Source organism: Rhynchophorus ferrugineus, unplaced genomic scaffold (genome assembly GCF_030347505.1).
Source record: "Rhynchophorus ferrugineus isolate W39M unplaced genomic scaffold, kcgeb_rfMv2 rfM5, whole genome shotgun sequence".
Classification (NCBI taxonomy): Eukaryota; Metazoa; Arthropoda; class Insecta; order Coleoptera; family Curculionidae; genus Rhynchophorus; species Rhynchophorus ferrugineus.
The window spans coordinates 17,656,908-17,675,004 of record NW_027472584.1 but is presented as its reverse complement, the minus strand read 5'-3'; the positions used below and the strand labels follow the sequence as shown (position 1 = coordinate 17,675,004).

Genomic DNA, 18,097 nt, shown 5'->3' with positions numbered 1-18,097 from the left:
ACAGAAATCTATTTATTTTACAGTACAATGAAGATCTTTAAATCTTTACCTTGTACAGTGGCAATGCAATATCCAGTATAGAGGATACGCTTAAAATATCAGTAGTCAAAGAAAAACAATAATGGCTTATCAATTTTTAGATATCTTTTTATAAATAAGACGGGATTGAGTTATTTATAATATCCTTTTTTTGACTTTTGCGATGTTTTGAAAGTGATGATTACATTCGGTTATATGATAATATAAAATAATTCGTGAAAATCTACATAAAATAAATGGCACGTTTTCTTTAATGTATTTTAAAGTCTCCTTTTACCAACTATGGGTTTATCTGGACTGGACCTAGCATTTAACATGGGCTCCGAACCACGGTCCTTAGCATTAAGCCTACCGACTGGCGCATGGCCAATTTTAGAAATCATCCCAGAAGACATCCGGTCTTACCCAGCCTGGTTGCCGGCGTGACTGGTATCATTTTTCTTGTCGGATTTTACACTCTTGCCTAGGACAATCACAAATTTTAAACAACCGCAGACATAAATTTACGACCATGATCTAGCAGGATTCGAACCCGCGGCTATCGCAACAGTAGTCCTATCGCCTTTGGCATGTTTGACTACAACAAACTACATGAAGTCAAAGCTTCCATAAAGGAAAATATGTAAGTGTTTGATAGCCGACACCATAACTAACAAACACCCAAATTATTGTAATTTATATCATAGAGGTCTTATTGATAATAATAATAGTAAATAGTACTAGACCAGAATACTTTAATATATGTCATATCCCTCACGCCTTAAACGTGTTTATATTCGGCTATATTTTTTTACGGAAATTCTTGCTGAAGCTGGAGGTTAATCGCCCGCAATCAAATATTTATTATTTTTTGTAACATGGACACATATATAGAACGACTTCTTTAGTATTATATTAACGTATATTTAGTTGTAGTAGAAAGGCAATTAGAGCTAATCAGCTTGACCTTGATTTGGGTGTGATTTTGAGTGTTCTTAATGAACTTTTGAAAGTGAATCTAAATCAGAAATCGTTTGGTATATTTTGACACGCCATATAATATTTAGAACCTATAAAAAAGTAAGTATTCCAGTAAAAGTTCATTTTCCGGTGTTTGTGCACCACGCTACATACGCAGTTATACTTTTAATGCTAGTTATTTATGAACATTCCTAGTTATAGATAAGTTAATGGTTATCACTACATAGTATAAAACAAAGTCGCCTTTTCTGTCCCTATATCCCTATGTGCGCTTAAATCTTTAAAACTACGCAACGGATTTTGATGCGGTTTTTTTCAATAGATAGAGTGATTCAAGAGGAAGGTTTATATGTATAATACATGCATAATATACTAAGGCAACATTGCTAATTTTAGAGGTTTCTAACGTGATGTCGTAAATTAACCTATTTTTTAGGCTTATTTAGCAATTAGCAATAACGCTGCCTAACCCTACGAGTTAGATCAAATTAATGTACTACAGTATTGTACACCATAAAAAGGTCTACAAAAAAGTCCGGGATGGTATATGTTTATCTTTTAGGGATAACCCACATTAACCATTTTTATTGTTTACTTTTTACGTGAGAAAATGGCTTATTTACGAAGCTATTTTAAGCAATACGGCCTTAATCCTTATCGAATTAAGTACCTTAAATACAGTGTGCAATTAATATAGATCAATATGGTTCCTTACAGCATGTAAATTAAACAAATATTTTCGGAGATATTACAAATTTAAAATTTGCGTTTAAAAATGTGTAATGTAATAAAAATTGTATGAATTTAGATATTCCAAAGATAGCAGGAAATCTTCATAGTAAGTATAGGGGAAGAGGAATTGTTTTACTCCAAATTTAATGCGTGCAGGCCAAGGGCAGTAATGAATGAACCAAAAATACTGGATCGATTTTAATCATGTTTTCATTGAGTGATATAGGCATATATATTTTATGCCCGTGCAAAGTCGGAGCGGGCCGCTATGTTTTTATATACAACGTTCATATTTTTTCTGTAGTGTATTTAATTTAGTATCAGCATTGCACCCGTGCGAAGCCGGGGCGGGTCGCTAGTTATTAAATATTTTGAATGAGAGAATGAAAGAATAACTGAGTAAATAACTGAATTTTTGATCTAAATCTTAATATGTGATGATAAATTGTCACTTAAACTCTGTAATTTTATTTAATACAAAAAACTTATTAGAATCTGAAATGTTTTATGGTATATAACCATGTAATAATTTCAACACCAAATATAATTATATATCTGATAAAAATGGTGTTACTTTTAAGTTATAGAATAGCTACTCTATAGCTATAATAAAAGTAAGTATTCCAATAAAAGTTCATTTTCCGGTGTTTGTGCACCACGCTACATACGCAGTTATACTTTTAATGTTAGTTATTTATGAACATTCCTAGTTATAGATAATTTAATGATTATTATTAAATATTTTGAATGAGAGTAAAATATATTGGGACAGTCAATTAACATCATAAGTAATTAATTTACTGCAACTATTTTAGTAATAACTGAGTAAATAACTGAGTTTTTGATCTACATCCTAATATCCATAAATTGTACTTAAAGTATGTAATTTTAATTAATACAAAAAACTTATTAGAATCTGAAATGTTTTATAGCATGTAACCATGTAATAATTTCAACACCAAATATAATTATATAACTGATAAAAATCGTGTTACTTTTAAGTTATAGAATAGCTACTCTCGCTTCTGTTATTTTACGCATCGAAGAACTAAAATTGGATGACATAATCGTTATTTGATTTTTTTGGTGAATTCCTTTGTATAGAGAAAACGAGAAAAATTGAATGGAACCAAGATAATTATCTAATAATTTGGTTTGATCTGTTGTAGGCGAGATGATAGTGAGTTTTTTCTGCATTAAAAACTTATCTATATAAATAAAAATATATGAAGTAATAACTCTTAAAATTATGTTATATTATAAATTACGTTAATATAAATTATCATATTGTATATTAAATTATGTTATTATTGTTATTGACTAATAATTATTATATTATTATTTTATTATAAAAATAATTAAGACTTTTTTTACATATTTTAAAGTCTCTTTTTACCCACTATGGGTTGGGTTTATTTGGACTAGACCTACTATTTAACGTAGGCTCCGAACCACGGTCCTCGGCATTAAGCCTACCGATTGGCCAGTGACCAACTTAGAACTTATCCGGTCTTACCCAGCCTGGTTACTGGCGTGACTGGGATCATTTTCCTTGTAGGATTTTACACTCTTGCCTAGGACAATCAGAAATATTAAACAATCATAAACATAATTAAGAATTAACAGACCTATTTGATAAAGTAGGGTTAAAAACAAGTGGACAGTCTAGTCTCCTCTCCTACTGCTACAATAGCAAGTACGAGTTTTACATTTTAAAATTATATTAGTGGTTGTGTACAAATAAAACTATAAAATTCGAAAGAAACAATAATCTCATTAACGCCAGTAAGCAAGCTGGGTAAGACTGGATATGCTTTAAATTGGTATGTAATTATATTAAGCTGTGTTGTATTGGAGTACTAACTGGGATAATGGATTACCGATGACCTTGGTTCGAGGCTATACAAATATGCATTGTTGAGAAGGACACGTCTAAATATAATAAATATCTAAACTATCAATAAAATGTAGATATCAAAGAAATTCCTAAACTAACCTTTAATAGTTAATATGAATAATAGTTCTTGTTTGTTTTTTAGATTTTAGTAACGTAAACCTCCTGAACATAGTTACTAAACCAACAGCTTAAAGCGGGCTCCCAATTATGAACTTTGACTTATTATTAACATTTAAATAAGCTATAAAGCATATCAATTGGACCAACGTGGATATATTCCCCCAAAAAGCTGGCTGATATTATTAGAGTACGTTATCAAATTCTGTTTCAAATATCCTTTAGGAATTTAAGTGTCATTTCTTGTAATAAGATAAAGGTTGTTAAAGATAGTAATTAGATTTAAATATCTAAAAATTTAGATATTTATTAATTTTAACTGCTATTATTATTTTAATTTTGTGTATATAACTTGATACAGATTTATTAACATATTTTTAAGTATTATAAAACTGATTTCTTTAAAAGTTTTTGAGTTATAAAGGCACAATAAGTACTCTAGATATTTAAATTTAATGTAATACTTTTTAATTTAAATTAATATATTGTATAATTTTTAAATCGTTCCTTACAAATAGAATTATTTCTTTTACGTAAGGTGTATGTTACATATATTTCATATTTACAATTGAAACATATTAGCTAAACTATTTCTATTATTTATTATAATAGAAAACTGTAACTTGAATTGTATTAAGCGTTTTAATATGAAAAGAGATAATTTCTGTATATATTTCTTTTTTAACAATGTATGGTACTCATAAATGATTTATAAAGTATTACATGACAATTTGTGTAATTAAATTATCAACGCCTAACTGTACTAGGTAGTAGGAGTTTAGTTCCTTACCATCTGGTAAAATATAAATTAAGTAAAAAATTGCCTGCAGATAGATCGAAATATTAATTAAAACTACTTGAAAAACTATGTGCAGTAGTAGTTTAATTCAGGTATAGATTTTTATAATAAGAGTTCTTTTTTAATTTCAACATATCATTATATGTAGTTATACGTAAAAACATAACTAATAGAGAAATGACTGGAAACAAAATGTATCTACTATAGTTTAAAGTGCATCTGCTTGCTATTTATCAACTTTAAAAACGAATATATCTTACTAGACGTTGTCATATTCCCATGTAATTTAAACTCGAAATATGTTACTTTCTCATTTGTTTTTTTGCTGAATTCGCCAAAGGCCGTGTCCATTCCTCTGCAGTTGCACTGATTTTAAATGGTAACCCATAACATAAATTAACTTGATATAGTACTGTATCTCTTGAATATCTGTTTATGTACCAATACAATATCCAAGTCAAGGCTATTTCGTGATTAGCCACACCTAAAGTTACCTAACAAGCTGGCAGCGTGCTACACGCTTTATTCCAAACTCATTTTATAATTCTCAGCCTTTTGATTGTGAACTATGCGTTCTATGTCGAAACAGAACTTTTTCTCGATACAAAAACACATTTTTGTAATCACGAACGGAAAATCGAAGGAATTGTATTTATTGTACGGATACCAATTCGATTTAGATCCTTTATTCTCGTAATTAAACTATAAGTAACGTATTTCACAACATTTTTGAAATATCCGAAAACATTCGAATTTATTAATTTTTCTTGCTAGATTAAACATTTCTGCGTTAACAATAAGATCGTTGGAGTATATGTATATATATATATATATATATATATATATATATATATATATATATAACCCAGCCTGGTTACCGGCTGACTGGTATCATTTTCCTTGTCGGATTTTACACTCTTGCCTAGAACATCCACAAATTTTAAACAGTCACAAACATAAATTTACGACCATGCCTCAGCAGAATTCGAATTCGTGGCTATCGCAACAGCAGGAGCCACCAAGCCGGCATATTTCATTTTTGATACTGAATTATCGACTTGTGTTTTACCAACGATATAATTTCAATCTTTTGAGTCTTTTGGTGATACACATATACACAGTCTTGATAATAAAATTATTTTGTGTCCTTTTTTTAATGCTTTAAAATAAGACACTATCATTCTCACAAAAAATTATTAATTACATTAATATAAATATAATAAAAAATATTCTATCCACGTATTAACTTATGTAATATTTATGAAAAGTCCCGAAGCTGACTTCTAAGTTTATGTGTACTAATATGAATAATGCTTATTGTTTTTACCGATAAGTTGAAGCAGTTGAAATATGTTAAAATATATATCGCAGGAAAAACATACGTTCTAAAGATATCAAAGGAAATTATTGGCCTTATTTGGCACCGACATTTGGACAAATGAATGTTCCAATACAATCGCAATAAAGGTTTTTAATGGTTATTTGTTAATAAAGGTTTGTATGTAAGTTAAGTTATAATATCATGATATAACAACGAAAATTGATAGATTCCTAAATGAAGTATAAAATATTGAAATATTGAAGAATCAGTTGATTGTTTATATTTATCTTAAAGATAATATAAAGATAGCCGGCTTCGTTGGCGCAGTGGTCAAGGCAACAGGACGGTTCACCTAATGTTGCAATAGTCGTGGGTTCGAATTCTGCTGAAGCATGGATGTACTTTACGTTTGTGATTATAATTCCCTGTATAAACAACAGTGGAATCCCAGTCGCGCCAGTAACCAGGCTGGGTAAGACCGGATGTCTTCTGGGAGGGTCTCTAAGTTGGTCACTGGCCAGTCGATAGTCTTAATGCCGAGGACCGTGGTTCGAACCCCACGTTAAATTGTAAATCTAGTCCAGATAAACCCTCGTTGGTAAAAAGAAGACTTTAAAGTATTTAAAAAATATATATTAAGATATTATTATAACGGGAGTGTAAAAATTTGTAATTATTTGTTTATTTTATTTATTATATTAGGTTATCTTAGTATATTTACGATTTTAAGCCTGAAACAAACATAGCAAATAATATAAATATAAATCAACCACAGAGTACCAAACATATATGATGACAATTAAAGGAATATAACGGATATGTTTTATCGTTTTGAGAAACCCTCGTATCAGAATAAACTGCTACTTTCAAATAAAGCTATAAAATATCGGTGTCTCTGGTGCCATTATATAAACAGAAATATATATTAGAAACGGAAATCGTTTAGTTATAAGTTTAAATATATGGAAAGTGGTTCTAGACGATTGTTTCAAGGAAATCAACCATCTGTTGTAGATTGTCAGCGCTGGAATAGGTGACTATTCTATTACTATTTAAGTTAGAGTTCATGATTATTTAACTTGGTGGTGACTAGGGATGCAGAAAAATATCTCAAAAAAATCAAGAAAATAATATATTTTCTGAAAAAATATCGATATTTTCGGCCGATATATCGACATTTTTAGCTGATTTTTTCGATATTTTTTCAAAATTAATTGGTGAATTTTGGTACTTAATTTTATATATCCATCAGAAATATCAATATTTCTTAAAATATTTAGAAAAAATATATATTTTTAAGCTAACATTTCACTATTTTTATTTTTTATTAAAAATATCGATATATTTTTGTAAAATATCGATATATTTCTTTTAATATCGAAAACAATATCGATATTTTTTTGGCCAACACGCCTATTGGTACTTGGAGGTATTAATTGTTCTAAATTACAAATCTTATTATGTTAGTGTTTTCTTAATATATCATTTTATTTGGTTCGTCTAAAAGTTAATAAATCTACTTCACACGATATAATTGGTTTGATTGAATAATTTTATATTGAATGTAACGTCATTTTTTAAATTGGAAACAAAATCAATTTATTTATATTTCTAAAAATAATACCTCTTGAATCTTATTGACCTTCTTGTATATGATTGTTTTATTACTTATCGAGCAGGAAAATGTCACAATTAACTGCAATATTATATTCCACTTAAATTTTTTATCTCGTGTATTACTAAATTAACTATATACGCTTAACCTACGCTGGAGCTAGGCGACATGGATTATACTTTTTGCAATTCATTATGTCTTTTAATTGATTTAACGTATCAATTTATTTAAAAAAATACAGATCCTCTTCCTGATTAGCAATAAAATAGACTTATTGTGATTAGGTGCTTTATTTAATGCTTGTCAATTTAAATAGAACTTTGGAATATTGGAAAGCAAGTTTGATTATATTGCATACGGATATATCTGGCGAATGGTGAAGGCCAATGAGCCACGCCTTGTACAAGAATAACCTTCAAACAATATAATAACACCAATCCCATTGTTCCGGTTTCATAGCGAATCTAAAATGAGCGACTGAAATAGGATTGACAATGTCTATACAAAACAGAGATAATATAATATTTACACGAAAAAAACATATTATATTATATTACTATAAAAAGTCAAAAAGTAGAAAAAAACTTAACAACTTTAATGCTCAATATAACAATTAAAAATATATTTTAATAAAGTAAAATCTGTATCGTATAACTTGTTTGTGTTTATTAAGATATTGGAGGCCTTTGGATTAGAGGTAATTCAGAATATTTCTTGACCAATAATGAATATTGTAGATGTTTTAAAATTTGTAGATAAAAAGGTAAAAGTCAAATTTGAAGTCATTTTAATACTATCGTAATTATTTTAATACTTTATTTAATCGTCCATAAGAACAGAACCAACAATCATGATTAAATTTAATTTCATGTGAATATTTTGAAGATAAAGACACAGACACATATTCGATATAATTTATTTTTAGATGATTTTTATCTGTTTTATGAAATATGAGAGACTAGTGAATTGGCATTGTTTAAATTTAAGTATCGAATGACAAATAACTCCTTAATTGCCATTTTCTTTTATTTTTAAGAAACTGTATACAATTCAAGGTTACGACATTTAAATTTCCTGTAATAAAACTGTCCGAAAATGCCCTCTAGATAAAAAACAACCTTGTTAATTAGTTGTTACCAACATCGGTGTGATAAAAATCTCAAAATCATGTACAGTTGGCCAAGGTTGACAATTATAAAAAATTAATGTAAATTAGTATTGTGTAATGATAAGAGAGGAACATGCATTCTTCTTAATTATGCGGATCCGTTTTTAAAAATTATTTTTAAATTATTTTCTGTATGTGTATATTAGGCTATTAATCTTAATATTTGCTCTTATATAGAAGTTAAATTAACCCTCATTTTATTTTTACTCCATAATTATTAATTAATTACAAATCAAAGTCAAAGGTGTGCAAATATATGTTGGCTTGATTGTTCCTACGTAGTGTGTGCTTTGCATGCCAACTATGTTAAGTGTGTTGATATGAATCACTGTGCTATCTTCAGTCCTACAAAAGCGAAGCCTAATGTTATCTAACATAACGAGTTTCTGTTATCTAACTTCACCTGTTTTATGTATTAATGTTTTCGTTCATCGATTAACCTATGTTTCATATAGTTTTTTACACATTGTCACAACGTGCAGATTACCTTAGTTAGCATCGATTCTAAAACATCAATACCAAATATTAATTATCAGAATGGAACTTCGACGCCTAGTGACCTTGCGACAAGGCGTAGAGTTTAATAAATATGGTAATTAAGTTTAAATTGAAAGATATATTTAAAAAAACATTGATTTTTGACGAGACATTGATTGACAACGAGGGTTTATCTGGACTGGACCTACTCTTCAACGTGGACTCCGAACCACGGTGCTCGGCATTAAGCCTAGCGACTGGCCAGTGACTAACTTAGAGACCATCGCGGAAGACATCCGGTCTTACCCAGCCTGGTTACCGGCGTGACTGGGATGGTTATTCCTTGTCAGATTTTCCACTGTTGTCTATAAAGACTTTCAGTTACAATCACAAACATAAAGTACATCCATGCCCCAGCAGGATTCGAACCCGCGACTATCGCAATAGTACTAGGACCGTCTTGTCGCCTTGACCACTATGCCAATCAAGCCGGCCAAAACAATGATTTGTTTGGTGAATAACTTAATACCCACTTATATTTATAGGCATATAAAAGATTATAAAAATCTAATTTGAAACTATATCACGTAAAGTTAAGTTGTAAAATAAAATCACGTAAAATTGATCATGAAAAATGAAACGAAAACAACACACGTCAGTAAATGTAAAGTTGTTAAAATTAATAAATGTATCTAGCTTTAGACTAAGTTAATTTTGAAAGATATTTCAAAAGAAATTTATTCGTCTATGGAATGGGAGTTTTGGTACTTTATTTGACATTCACTGTTATTTGACATCTACTTACTTGTTAGGCGTTAAAAGTCGTTACTATTTTGATCAAAAAATATTAAAACGTAAAACCCCTGATATTTTATTTCCAATGGATAAAGCTATGAACAAGGAATATTGGTTTAGTGTTATTGGTCATTTAAGTGAAGATGTATGTCTTAAGTGGCCGAATTTATAGGCTTATAACTTTTGACTTGTCGATAATGGTTTTCTCATGCAATATTGGTTCGTCTCGATTTTTCAGCAAAAACTCAATTTATATCACTACGCAACCATCTTATTCGCCTAGTTTAGTTTCGTCGAACTTCTGGTTATCCAAAAAATCAAAAAATTGCTTTGAAAATATCGTTTTGAATTGAGTAAACAGAAGAAAACTTGTTGAAACTGAAAAAATGTTGCGTATAGTTGCATCATATCCAAGAATGACTTTAAAGGGGCGATCACTTTTGCTTGGATATCTAACTATTTTTTGATTATGACGGTACATAGCGTAATTGATAACAGTATTTCATTGTTTTCTACACTGATGCTAATATATATTAACAACTGTGCCGGTTAAATGTTGAATACAGGTTTTAAAAAGCTTGCGAGGTTGAATGATCTATAACTATTATATTTTTTTCAACTAGAATTTATCTGAACTGGGCCTGTAGCTTAATGTACGCTTAAAACCAATGGTCAAATGGTCTGCGGCAGTAAGCCTACCGACTGGCCAGTGACCAACTTAGAGGCCATCGAAGAAAATCCGGTCTTACCCAGCCTAGTTACTGTTGTGACTGGGATGGTTATACAAATAATATATTAATCAATTAATAATTGTACTTATTAATATCGAACTTATTTGTAGTTGTGGTAGATATATTAACAAAGGACGGTTACAAATTGGCGTAATAACGTTTTACCTAGGTAGAAAGGTAACTAGCGAAATTCAAAACAAAATTACATAATTAGAGATCAAAGCCGAGAAAATAAAAAATCTCCATTGAACCTTTCACTAATATGCATTACAAAACCAGAAACATTTATTTATGGTTAACAGTCGAGTCTGATTCCTTTTAACCATTTTCAACGTTTTATAAACTTTTTATTAAATTAGAAATCGACCTATTAATCATTACGCCATTAATACCGAATAATATCGATTTATTTCGGATTATTTTCGATAGATATTTTACCAGTGGGATTTTCTAACGTTCGTCATTATTTTCTTTTTGTCGCTTGGCGAGCAAAAAAGGAGTTACATTCACTTTTGTTTAAAAGTCTGTGAAGGTTGTTGGTAATAATAGGGAACAACAGCGCTTTCTTAAAATACGAATATAAGTGATCTATTTAAAATATTTGTCAATTTATTTTCATTGTCAAATTATTTTTATTGTTAATTTATGTAAGAACATTCACTTTTTTTAGCACGATCAATAGTTCTATCTGTTAGTAGTCGCTGAACACGAATGGATGCTTTTGATGCTTTTACATATTTGCGATAAGTCAGTATTCCCCTTATGGGAGAAAGAGAGAGAGAGAGAGAGAGAGAGAGAGAGAATCTACTGACCGAATGAAGTAATAATAAAACTAATAACATTGTCCTAATGACAATTAATTTAATATAATAATTTTGTGTTTATTGTTTAAATATAAAAGCAATAAGTAGTTAAATACTTTATATCTTTACGTGTTTCTTATTAACAAAATATAATAAATTATTTTAAGATTAGCTACTAAATGAAAGCTAAATTTTGCTAAACTAAATTATATTTTTATGTATTATGTATTATATATATATATATATATATATATATATAATATAGCTTGAATGACTGTCACAATTAATGATAAGTTGGAACAAATAAATATAATTAATATTTATTTGATTTCCTATTGGTACTCCTTCCTACGTATTCATGAATAAAGTTGAATGAATTATTTCAAGGGCAATTGAATTTCCGAGGTTTTAATATAAAATGATCATTTAATATGATGTCGTTTATGTGATCTGGTTTTGGTTCTGAGCCACCTTTCACTACATTAAACCAGGATATCGGTAGTTTACCTTGGTAGTACGTGTAATTTTTGTGCGTCCCTGACATTTATAAATATTTCACATGTCAATGTGTGTGGATTGGCAACATGGTTATTTTTATTTGTCACATAATTCGTAATTGCCGATAACATTTAGTATTGTTCTAGGTGCTTATTAATAGCATTTTCTTATTTCTATGAAATTGTTAATAAAAGTATATTATTAATTAAAACATTCTTTCATTGATTTATTTGCATTTGTTAAAAGTATGACATGTGTTTTTTATTAAAATTTATATATATATATATATATATATATATATATATATATATATATATATATATATATATATATACATAATATGATTAAAAATGGTATTATTTTATGTAAAAACTTAACCAAAATCTAATCAAAATTCTAATGAATGTTGCCTATTTGAAAAAATTTGTACTAAACTTTTATAATAAGACAATTTCTTATATTTCGTTTTTATTATTAAAATACTTTAGATGTATCAGAATTAACATAAAAAACATTTTTCAAGTAAACACTGAGATGTATTATTATATAATTAGGTGAATACCAAATAGTTACACCATTCTTTAAGCAATTGTGATTAAAAATAACAAGGATGATTAAAAAAGGCAAGAAAATGTGCTCATTCAAAATAGCATTTTACAACCATTGGTTAAATAACAATGAAATGATTATGTCATGAGAATCAAAATTTCTTTGAGGTACCTCTTAGGTAAATGTTGTAATCAATTCGCGCTAGATAGCGTAAATAGGTTATTATATTAACTTTAAATTCCATGCAAAATACCAGTGTTTCCTTATAGCAAGCGCTTAAAAAAAGGGAAAGTGTATATGCGAGTGAAAGTTGATATAAGTCACGTTAAATTTTGTCAACAGATTTTAATTCAAATTATTACCACCCGCGCATATATTTTAATGTATGTATGTTCAATCAAGTCGTATCGCCTATATTCAGATTTATTGATTGAGAATTTATTTGAGATAGAAAATAACCATGTAATTTAACTTGTTTGAACATAGATATTGTGTAATAGGCTAGTTATAACATATATGTAGAATTTGTCAATTCAGTTTAGTTTTATTCACATATTTCTATAGATATAGCTTCTCATTTTTTGCGTAGGTTAGTAAAAATTAAAATAATATTATAGAACATATGAAGTATTTTTGAAATTGTTATAAATCAATAAATAAAAAATAATAAGTAGGGCTATTTAAATCAAATGGCAGTTTGATAAGGCAAGATTTAAAAAAAAAGGATAATAAATCCCAGGCAGAGATCAAAGAATAAAATGGAAAAGACTAAAGAAAAAACTTGAAATAATGAGACAAATTCATTATAGAAATAGAAATGATTTTTAACTCACTAGAATTAGTAGTAATAGTTGTATTAGTAGATAAGCACTATTAGTAGTAGAAAATACACCTGAAAGTACTTTAAAATGAATGTTATATAATAAATATATTGTTTTACACGGGCCAATTTTAGCTAAATCGGCTATTGTGACTATTCTGCAATAGACTATGCTTCTAAAATAAGATTATTTTAAATATTCTTTGTCTTTTTTTTAACATATATGGGTTTAAAAGTTTTACAATGTATGTAAGTCTGGCGCATATTTTCATTAAGCTAACTTGTCATATATACCAGGTATTTGGCACATAGAAAGCAAGGCTAACAGTAACGGTCATTTTAAGATATTTTTTGTATAATATGTCAAGGACTAGACAGCATGTTTTGGTGTAGTTATTTTAGCTTTATATATGGTTTTAATAAAAAGGAACAATATCACACTAAGCTATTTATTGCCAATGTTATACTTACTTGAGGCATTTGAGCACTGAGACCATTCTTCACTATAATTAGGTGTTTCTCTTGAAATGCTATTAAACGAAATGTGCTTTTTGAACGCACTTATTTTCAATTAATCATATAATTCAAATGGATATATATATATATATATATATATATATATATATATATATATATACATATATATATATATATATATATATATATATATATATATATATATATATATATATATATATATAGCACATTTCGTTTGTTATGTTAAATAAGTGTTTAAATCTATTCCAACCATTTATCATTTAATTGAATAAATGTAGATTATTATATGTTGTCGATTGGAATAAATGCTCTTAGAGAGTATTTTAATAGTTATAAAAGGCTTATTTTTGTTTATGTAACCCATCTGAGCGAAAATAATTCACCGTTGTGTAACAATGTATAAGTTATGTAACGATGACGTATCAGTAAATAATAAATGTCGGTGCAATTGAGAATTAAATTTCGATGAAACATAGAATCTATGCTCAATGTGATTTACAGCCAGTCTGTCATTTTACTTTACAAAATCCAACACGCATGTATTAAATGATGTCTCGCATAATTATATTAAAGGAGACAACCTTATAAAAATAATGTTTTATTTATATAATATTTTATATATACTATTTATATTGATATTTGATTATAATATTTAATTAAGCTTGTAGTGAAAAAATGTTTCAAGGTTGTTTGGTTTGAAGTATTTCAGATAAAAATTGCTTAAAAAGTTTAAAGTTTATTTTTCACGCACATATTTTTTTTATAAAATCAGACGCAATAGTTATCATATTGTCATCATTTATGGTGTTATGCTAATTATCGAATCTAATTTATTGTTTGAAAGAAAAAAATTTTCAAAAACTATTTTGTGTGAAGATCAAATTGTGAGTTCACAACAATACTATGTTTTGACATCATATTCTCAACACCTCCAAATATTAAAACCAACCAACTACTCGTTTTTTAGAAAGGTTGTTTAACACTCACTGTCTGTGGCCTTCCAGCATAGTCAACAAATATGATAAGAATTTTTGTTCAAGGCAGAGAAAGGACAGAAACTGACCTTACATTCAAGCCTCTGAGGGCGTAATATTTAATTTTATAAATAAGGCGTGTCTCAAATAGTTAGCATTTTGCAAAAAATCAGAATTAAAAAATCGAATAAAATTTGAATTAAATTAAAAAATATAGATATTTAAAAGACTATTAAATATCTTATGATTACTTATGTTCACTATCGTAAAACTATAATAAAACTGGTTATTTAACATTTCAATTTAACACGAGTTAAAATAACATCAATATAAAATCTTAAGAAAATGTTTAAGAATCACAAGTTTCTACTTCAACTGGGTCAGTATGATTTAAATTCGTTTTGCATATATAAAAATTGTCAGATCATCGGAGTTTTGTGTTTATTTCTTTTGAAAAGCGAGAATGTTTTTTTTCTCTTCATTCCAACACATAACCACTTAGCATTTATAAACAAATGTTGTATAGATGCAAATGTCGGTGATTTAATTAAATATAGGGAATATTTAGAAAGATTAACTTAAGTCTTTAGACAATAATATGAAAATTTATGAATAAAAAATCATCAATTAATTATTAGGTGCTTCAAAATAATTTCTATAATTTTTAATACAGTTAAAATCAAAAAGCAATCAATCAAAAATAAGTTTAGGACTGTAATTTAAAATCTATTTTTGAAAAAAAATTATATAATTAATTAACGTTAATCGTTTATTAATAGTTTTTAGTTTGTAATTAATAATCAAAATTAATTGTTCACGATTATAATAAATTTAATAGTTTTGATATCGAAATATAATTAAGAACCATTAACAATGGAAATTGACTTAATTACTAAATTAAGTGCTTCTTAAAAATGTTTCAGTAGATTTTATGGCAGTTGAAATTAGAAAGCATTAAGAAAGCACCCAAAATTATTTTGAAAATCTTATTAAAAAAATATAATAAAATTCTTAACAAATTTACGATTGTTCGATTAACGAAAAATAAATTTGAATCATTGGCGATGTAATAAATGTAACCACTAATTTACAAAATTATAATTTAACGTTACATAAAAATGTTTCGATATCAATTATGTTTCGATAATCGTTATCAAATAATTTAACACGCAACTTCTAAAATAGTAGATAGCATTACAAATAATAATTCATTTCGATATTTTTTATCCATTTAAGTTCTAACCATGAATAATAAATATTATTTTGAAAATAAAAGTTCATTTGTGTAAAACTTGTTTTAACGAACAATGCTTCCAAAACTTTCAAAATATTTTTTTATTCTATATTCCTACATTATTGTCTCTATGCATGTATGCATAGATCATAATTATAATTTAAATATATATTTAAATATATATATATATATATATATATATATATATATATATATATATATATATATATATATATATAAAGTGTGTATTATTATGATTTTCACAAATTTATAGCACTGCACTGTATGTATGCGTGCTTAGCACTTAATCATATTACACATACATGAGAAATTAATTGAGAATTTAGAAATAAACGAAATTCAAAAACTTACCTAAAAATATTGATAAAAGTACGGTGGCGAAAATAAATTTGGGTATCATGATTATTCGCGATATTCACTATTTTCACTAAAAAGTCGGTCTATGATTGTTAGCACTTATCACATGCAGGAGCTAAAGCACTTAAACCCATGCAGAAACGAAATTCTCCTCAAATGTGACTAGCACTAGCGCGTTTATGCACTAACTGTATAGCAGAAGAAATAAAAGTGGTTCTTCAATCTAAGTGAAATGCTTATAGTGGGGACTGCCGAAGAGAAAACTCTGCTAAAACCCCCCCTACTAAGAAATTCAAAAGCAACAAATTCAAGGTAATATTAACTTATTACTTGGCAAATAGATTGTACAATCCATTTGGTTCTATTATACTTTTTTTTATACTAAAGCATTTCGTGGGATTTTATGTAGTTAATACATAAAATAATAACTTAAAATTACCTGATTTTTATATATTGTTTTTATTTTTATTAGTACTTTATTATTATATATCATTATATATCAATATTAATATGAAGTAAATGCTATTTTGAATAATATTATTATATGACTACAGAATTTTTTAATAATTCGATTAAAATGATCGACCATTAAATTAAAATCGACATTAATTAACAACTAAATTTGGATGCGATTTGACCAAAACAGGGTTGAATAGAGATATTAATAATAATTAAATATAAGTGGTGGCATTAAATATTAGGTAAAAATTATAAAAATGTTAAGCAATAAATTACGATATTTTCCTGGGTCTGGCGTAATGGTTGGATTTTGAATATACAGGAATTAATCACGATCACTAATTTATAATTTAAGATAAGCATCAATAGACACTAAAGTACATAATCAATTTATATTTTTAGCGTAATTATAAAAACCATTTCCCTTCTTTTACCAACCACGGTTTATCTGGACTGGACCAACAGTTTAACGTGGGCGCCGAACCACGATTCTCGACATTAAGCCTACTGACTAGGGAGTGACCAACTTAGAAATCATCCCAGAAGACATCCGGTCTTACCCAGCCGGGTTCCTGGCGTGACTCGAATAATTTTCCTTGTCGGATTTTGTACTCTTGCCTAAGGACAATCACACATGTTAAACAATCACAAATATAAATTTAAAATAATTATTGAAATAATTAATAATAAATTATTAAAATAATATACACAATTTTTTATGATTCAATCCTGAAATCCTTGAAAATTAATAAATAAAAATAGGGCGACTTTACAATAAGGTTGATAAAAGATTCTGAAAATTACCCAATTTATTATTTGTAATGAAGATATATAACACAAAAAACAAAACAAAATATATTTAAATATATGTGGAAAACTAACAGACAATATATAAAATTGGTTATATTTGTTCCGTGTAAATGTCAAAGGTTTCTATTATAATTCCTTGTCACTATGATTTCGGCAGTCAGTCAGTTACTACTAATTCTTAAACACTTAAAATAATTAATTTAATTAAGGAACATTGACATATCCCGTCCTTTGTTTTATTATTAATGTTTTATTCAATTAATTTTCCTATGTATGCAGTAAAGTAAAACAGTAAACTATTTCCTATTAAAATAATCACGATTATTTACAAAACCAGCTAAATTTATGTCGAAATATAATTATGTAATTGTAGACGAACATAAAATATATTTAAAAAAACTCTTCTTTATGATATAACTACGA

The 18,097-nt window shown here is 27.7% G+C and overlaps 1 protein-coding gene across 7 annotated transcripts in view; it reads right to left on the bottom strand.

The window, feature by feature from the left end:
- Positions 1–16,617, bottom strand: part of Cda5 (Chitin deacetylase-like 5) — a 45,435-nt gene extending 28,818 nt beyond the window's left edge. For all 7 annotated transcript variants that reach the window (XM_076404978.1, XM_076404976.1, XM_076404981.1 and 4 more), the window contains exon 1: positions 16,400–16,617. In XM_076404978.1, coding sequence (XP_076261093.1) covers positions 16,400–16,448 — 49 coding nt within the window. In that variant the 5' untranslated portion in view covers positions 16,449–16,617. The remainder of the gene's footprint in view (positions 1–16,399) is intronic.
- Positions 16,618–18,097: the final 1,480 nt, after the last annotated feature.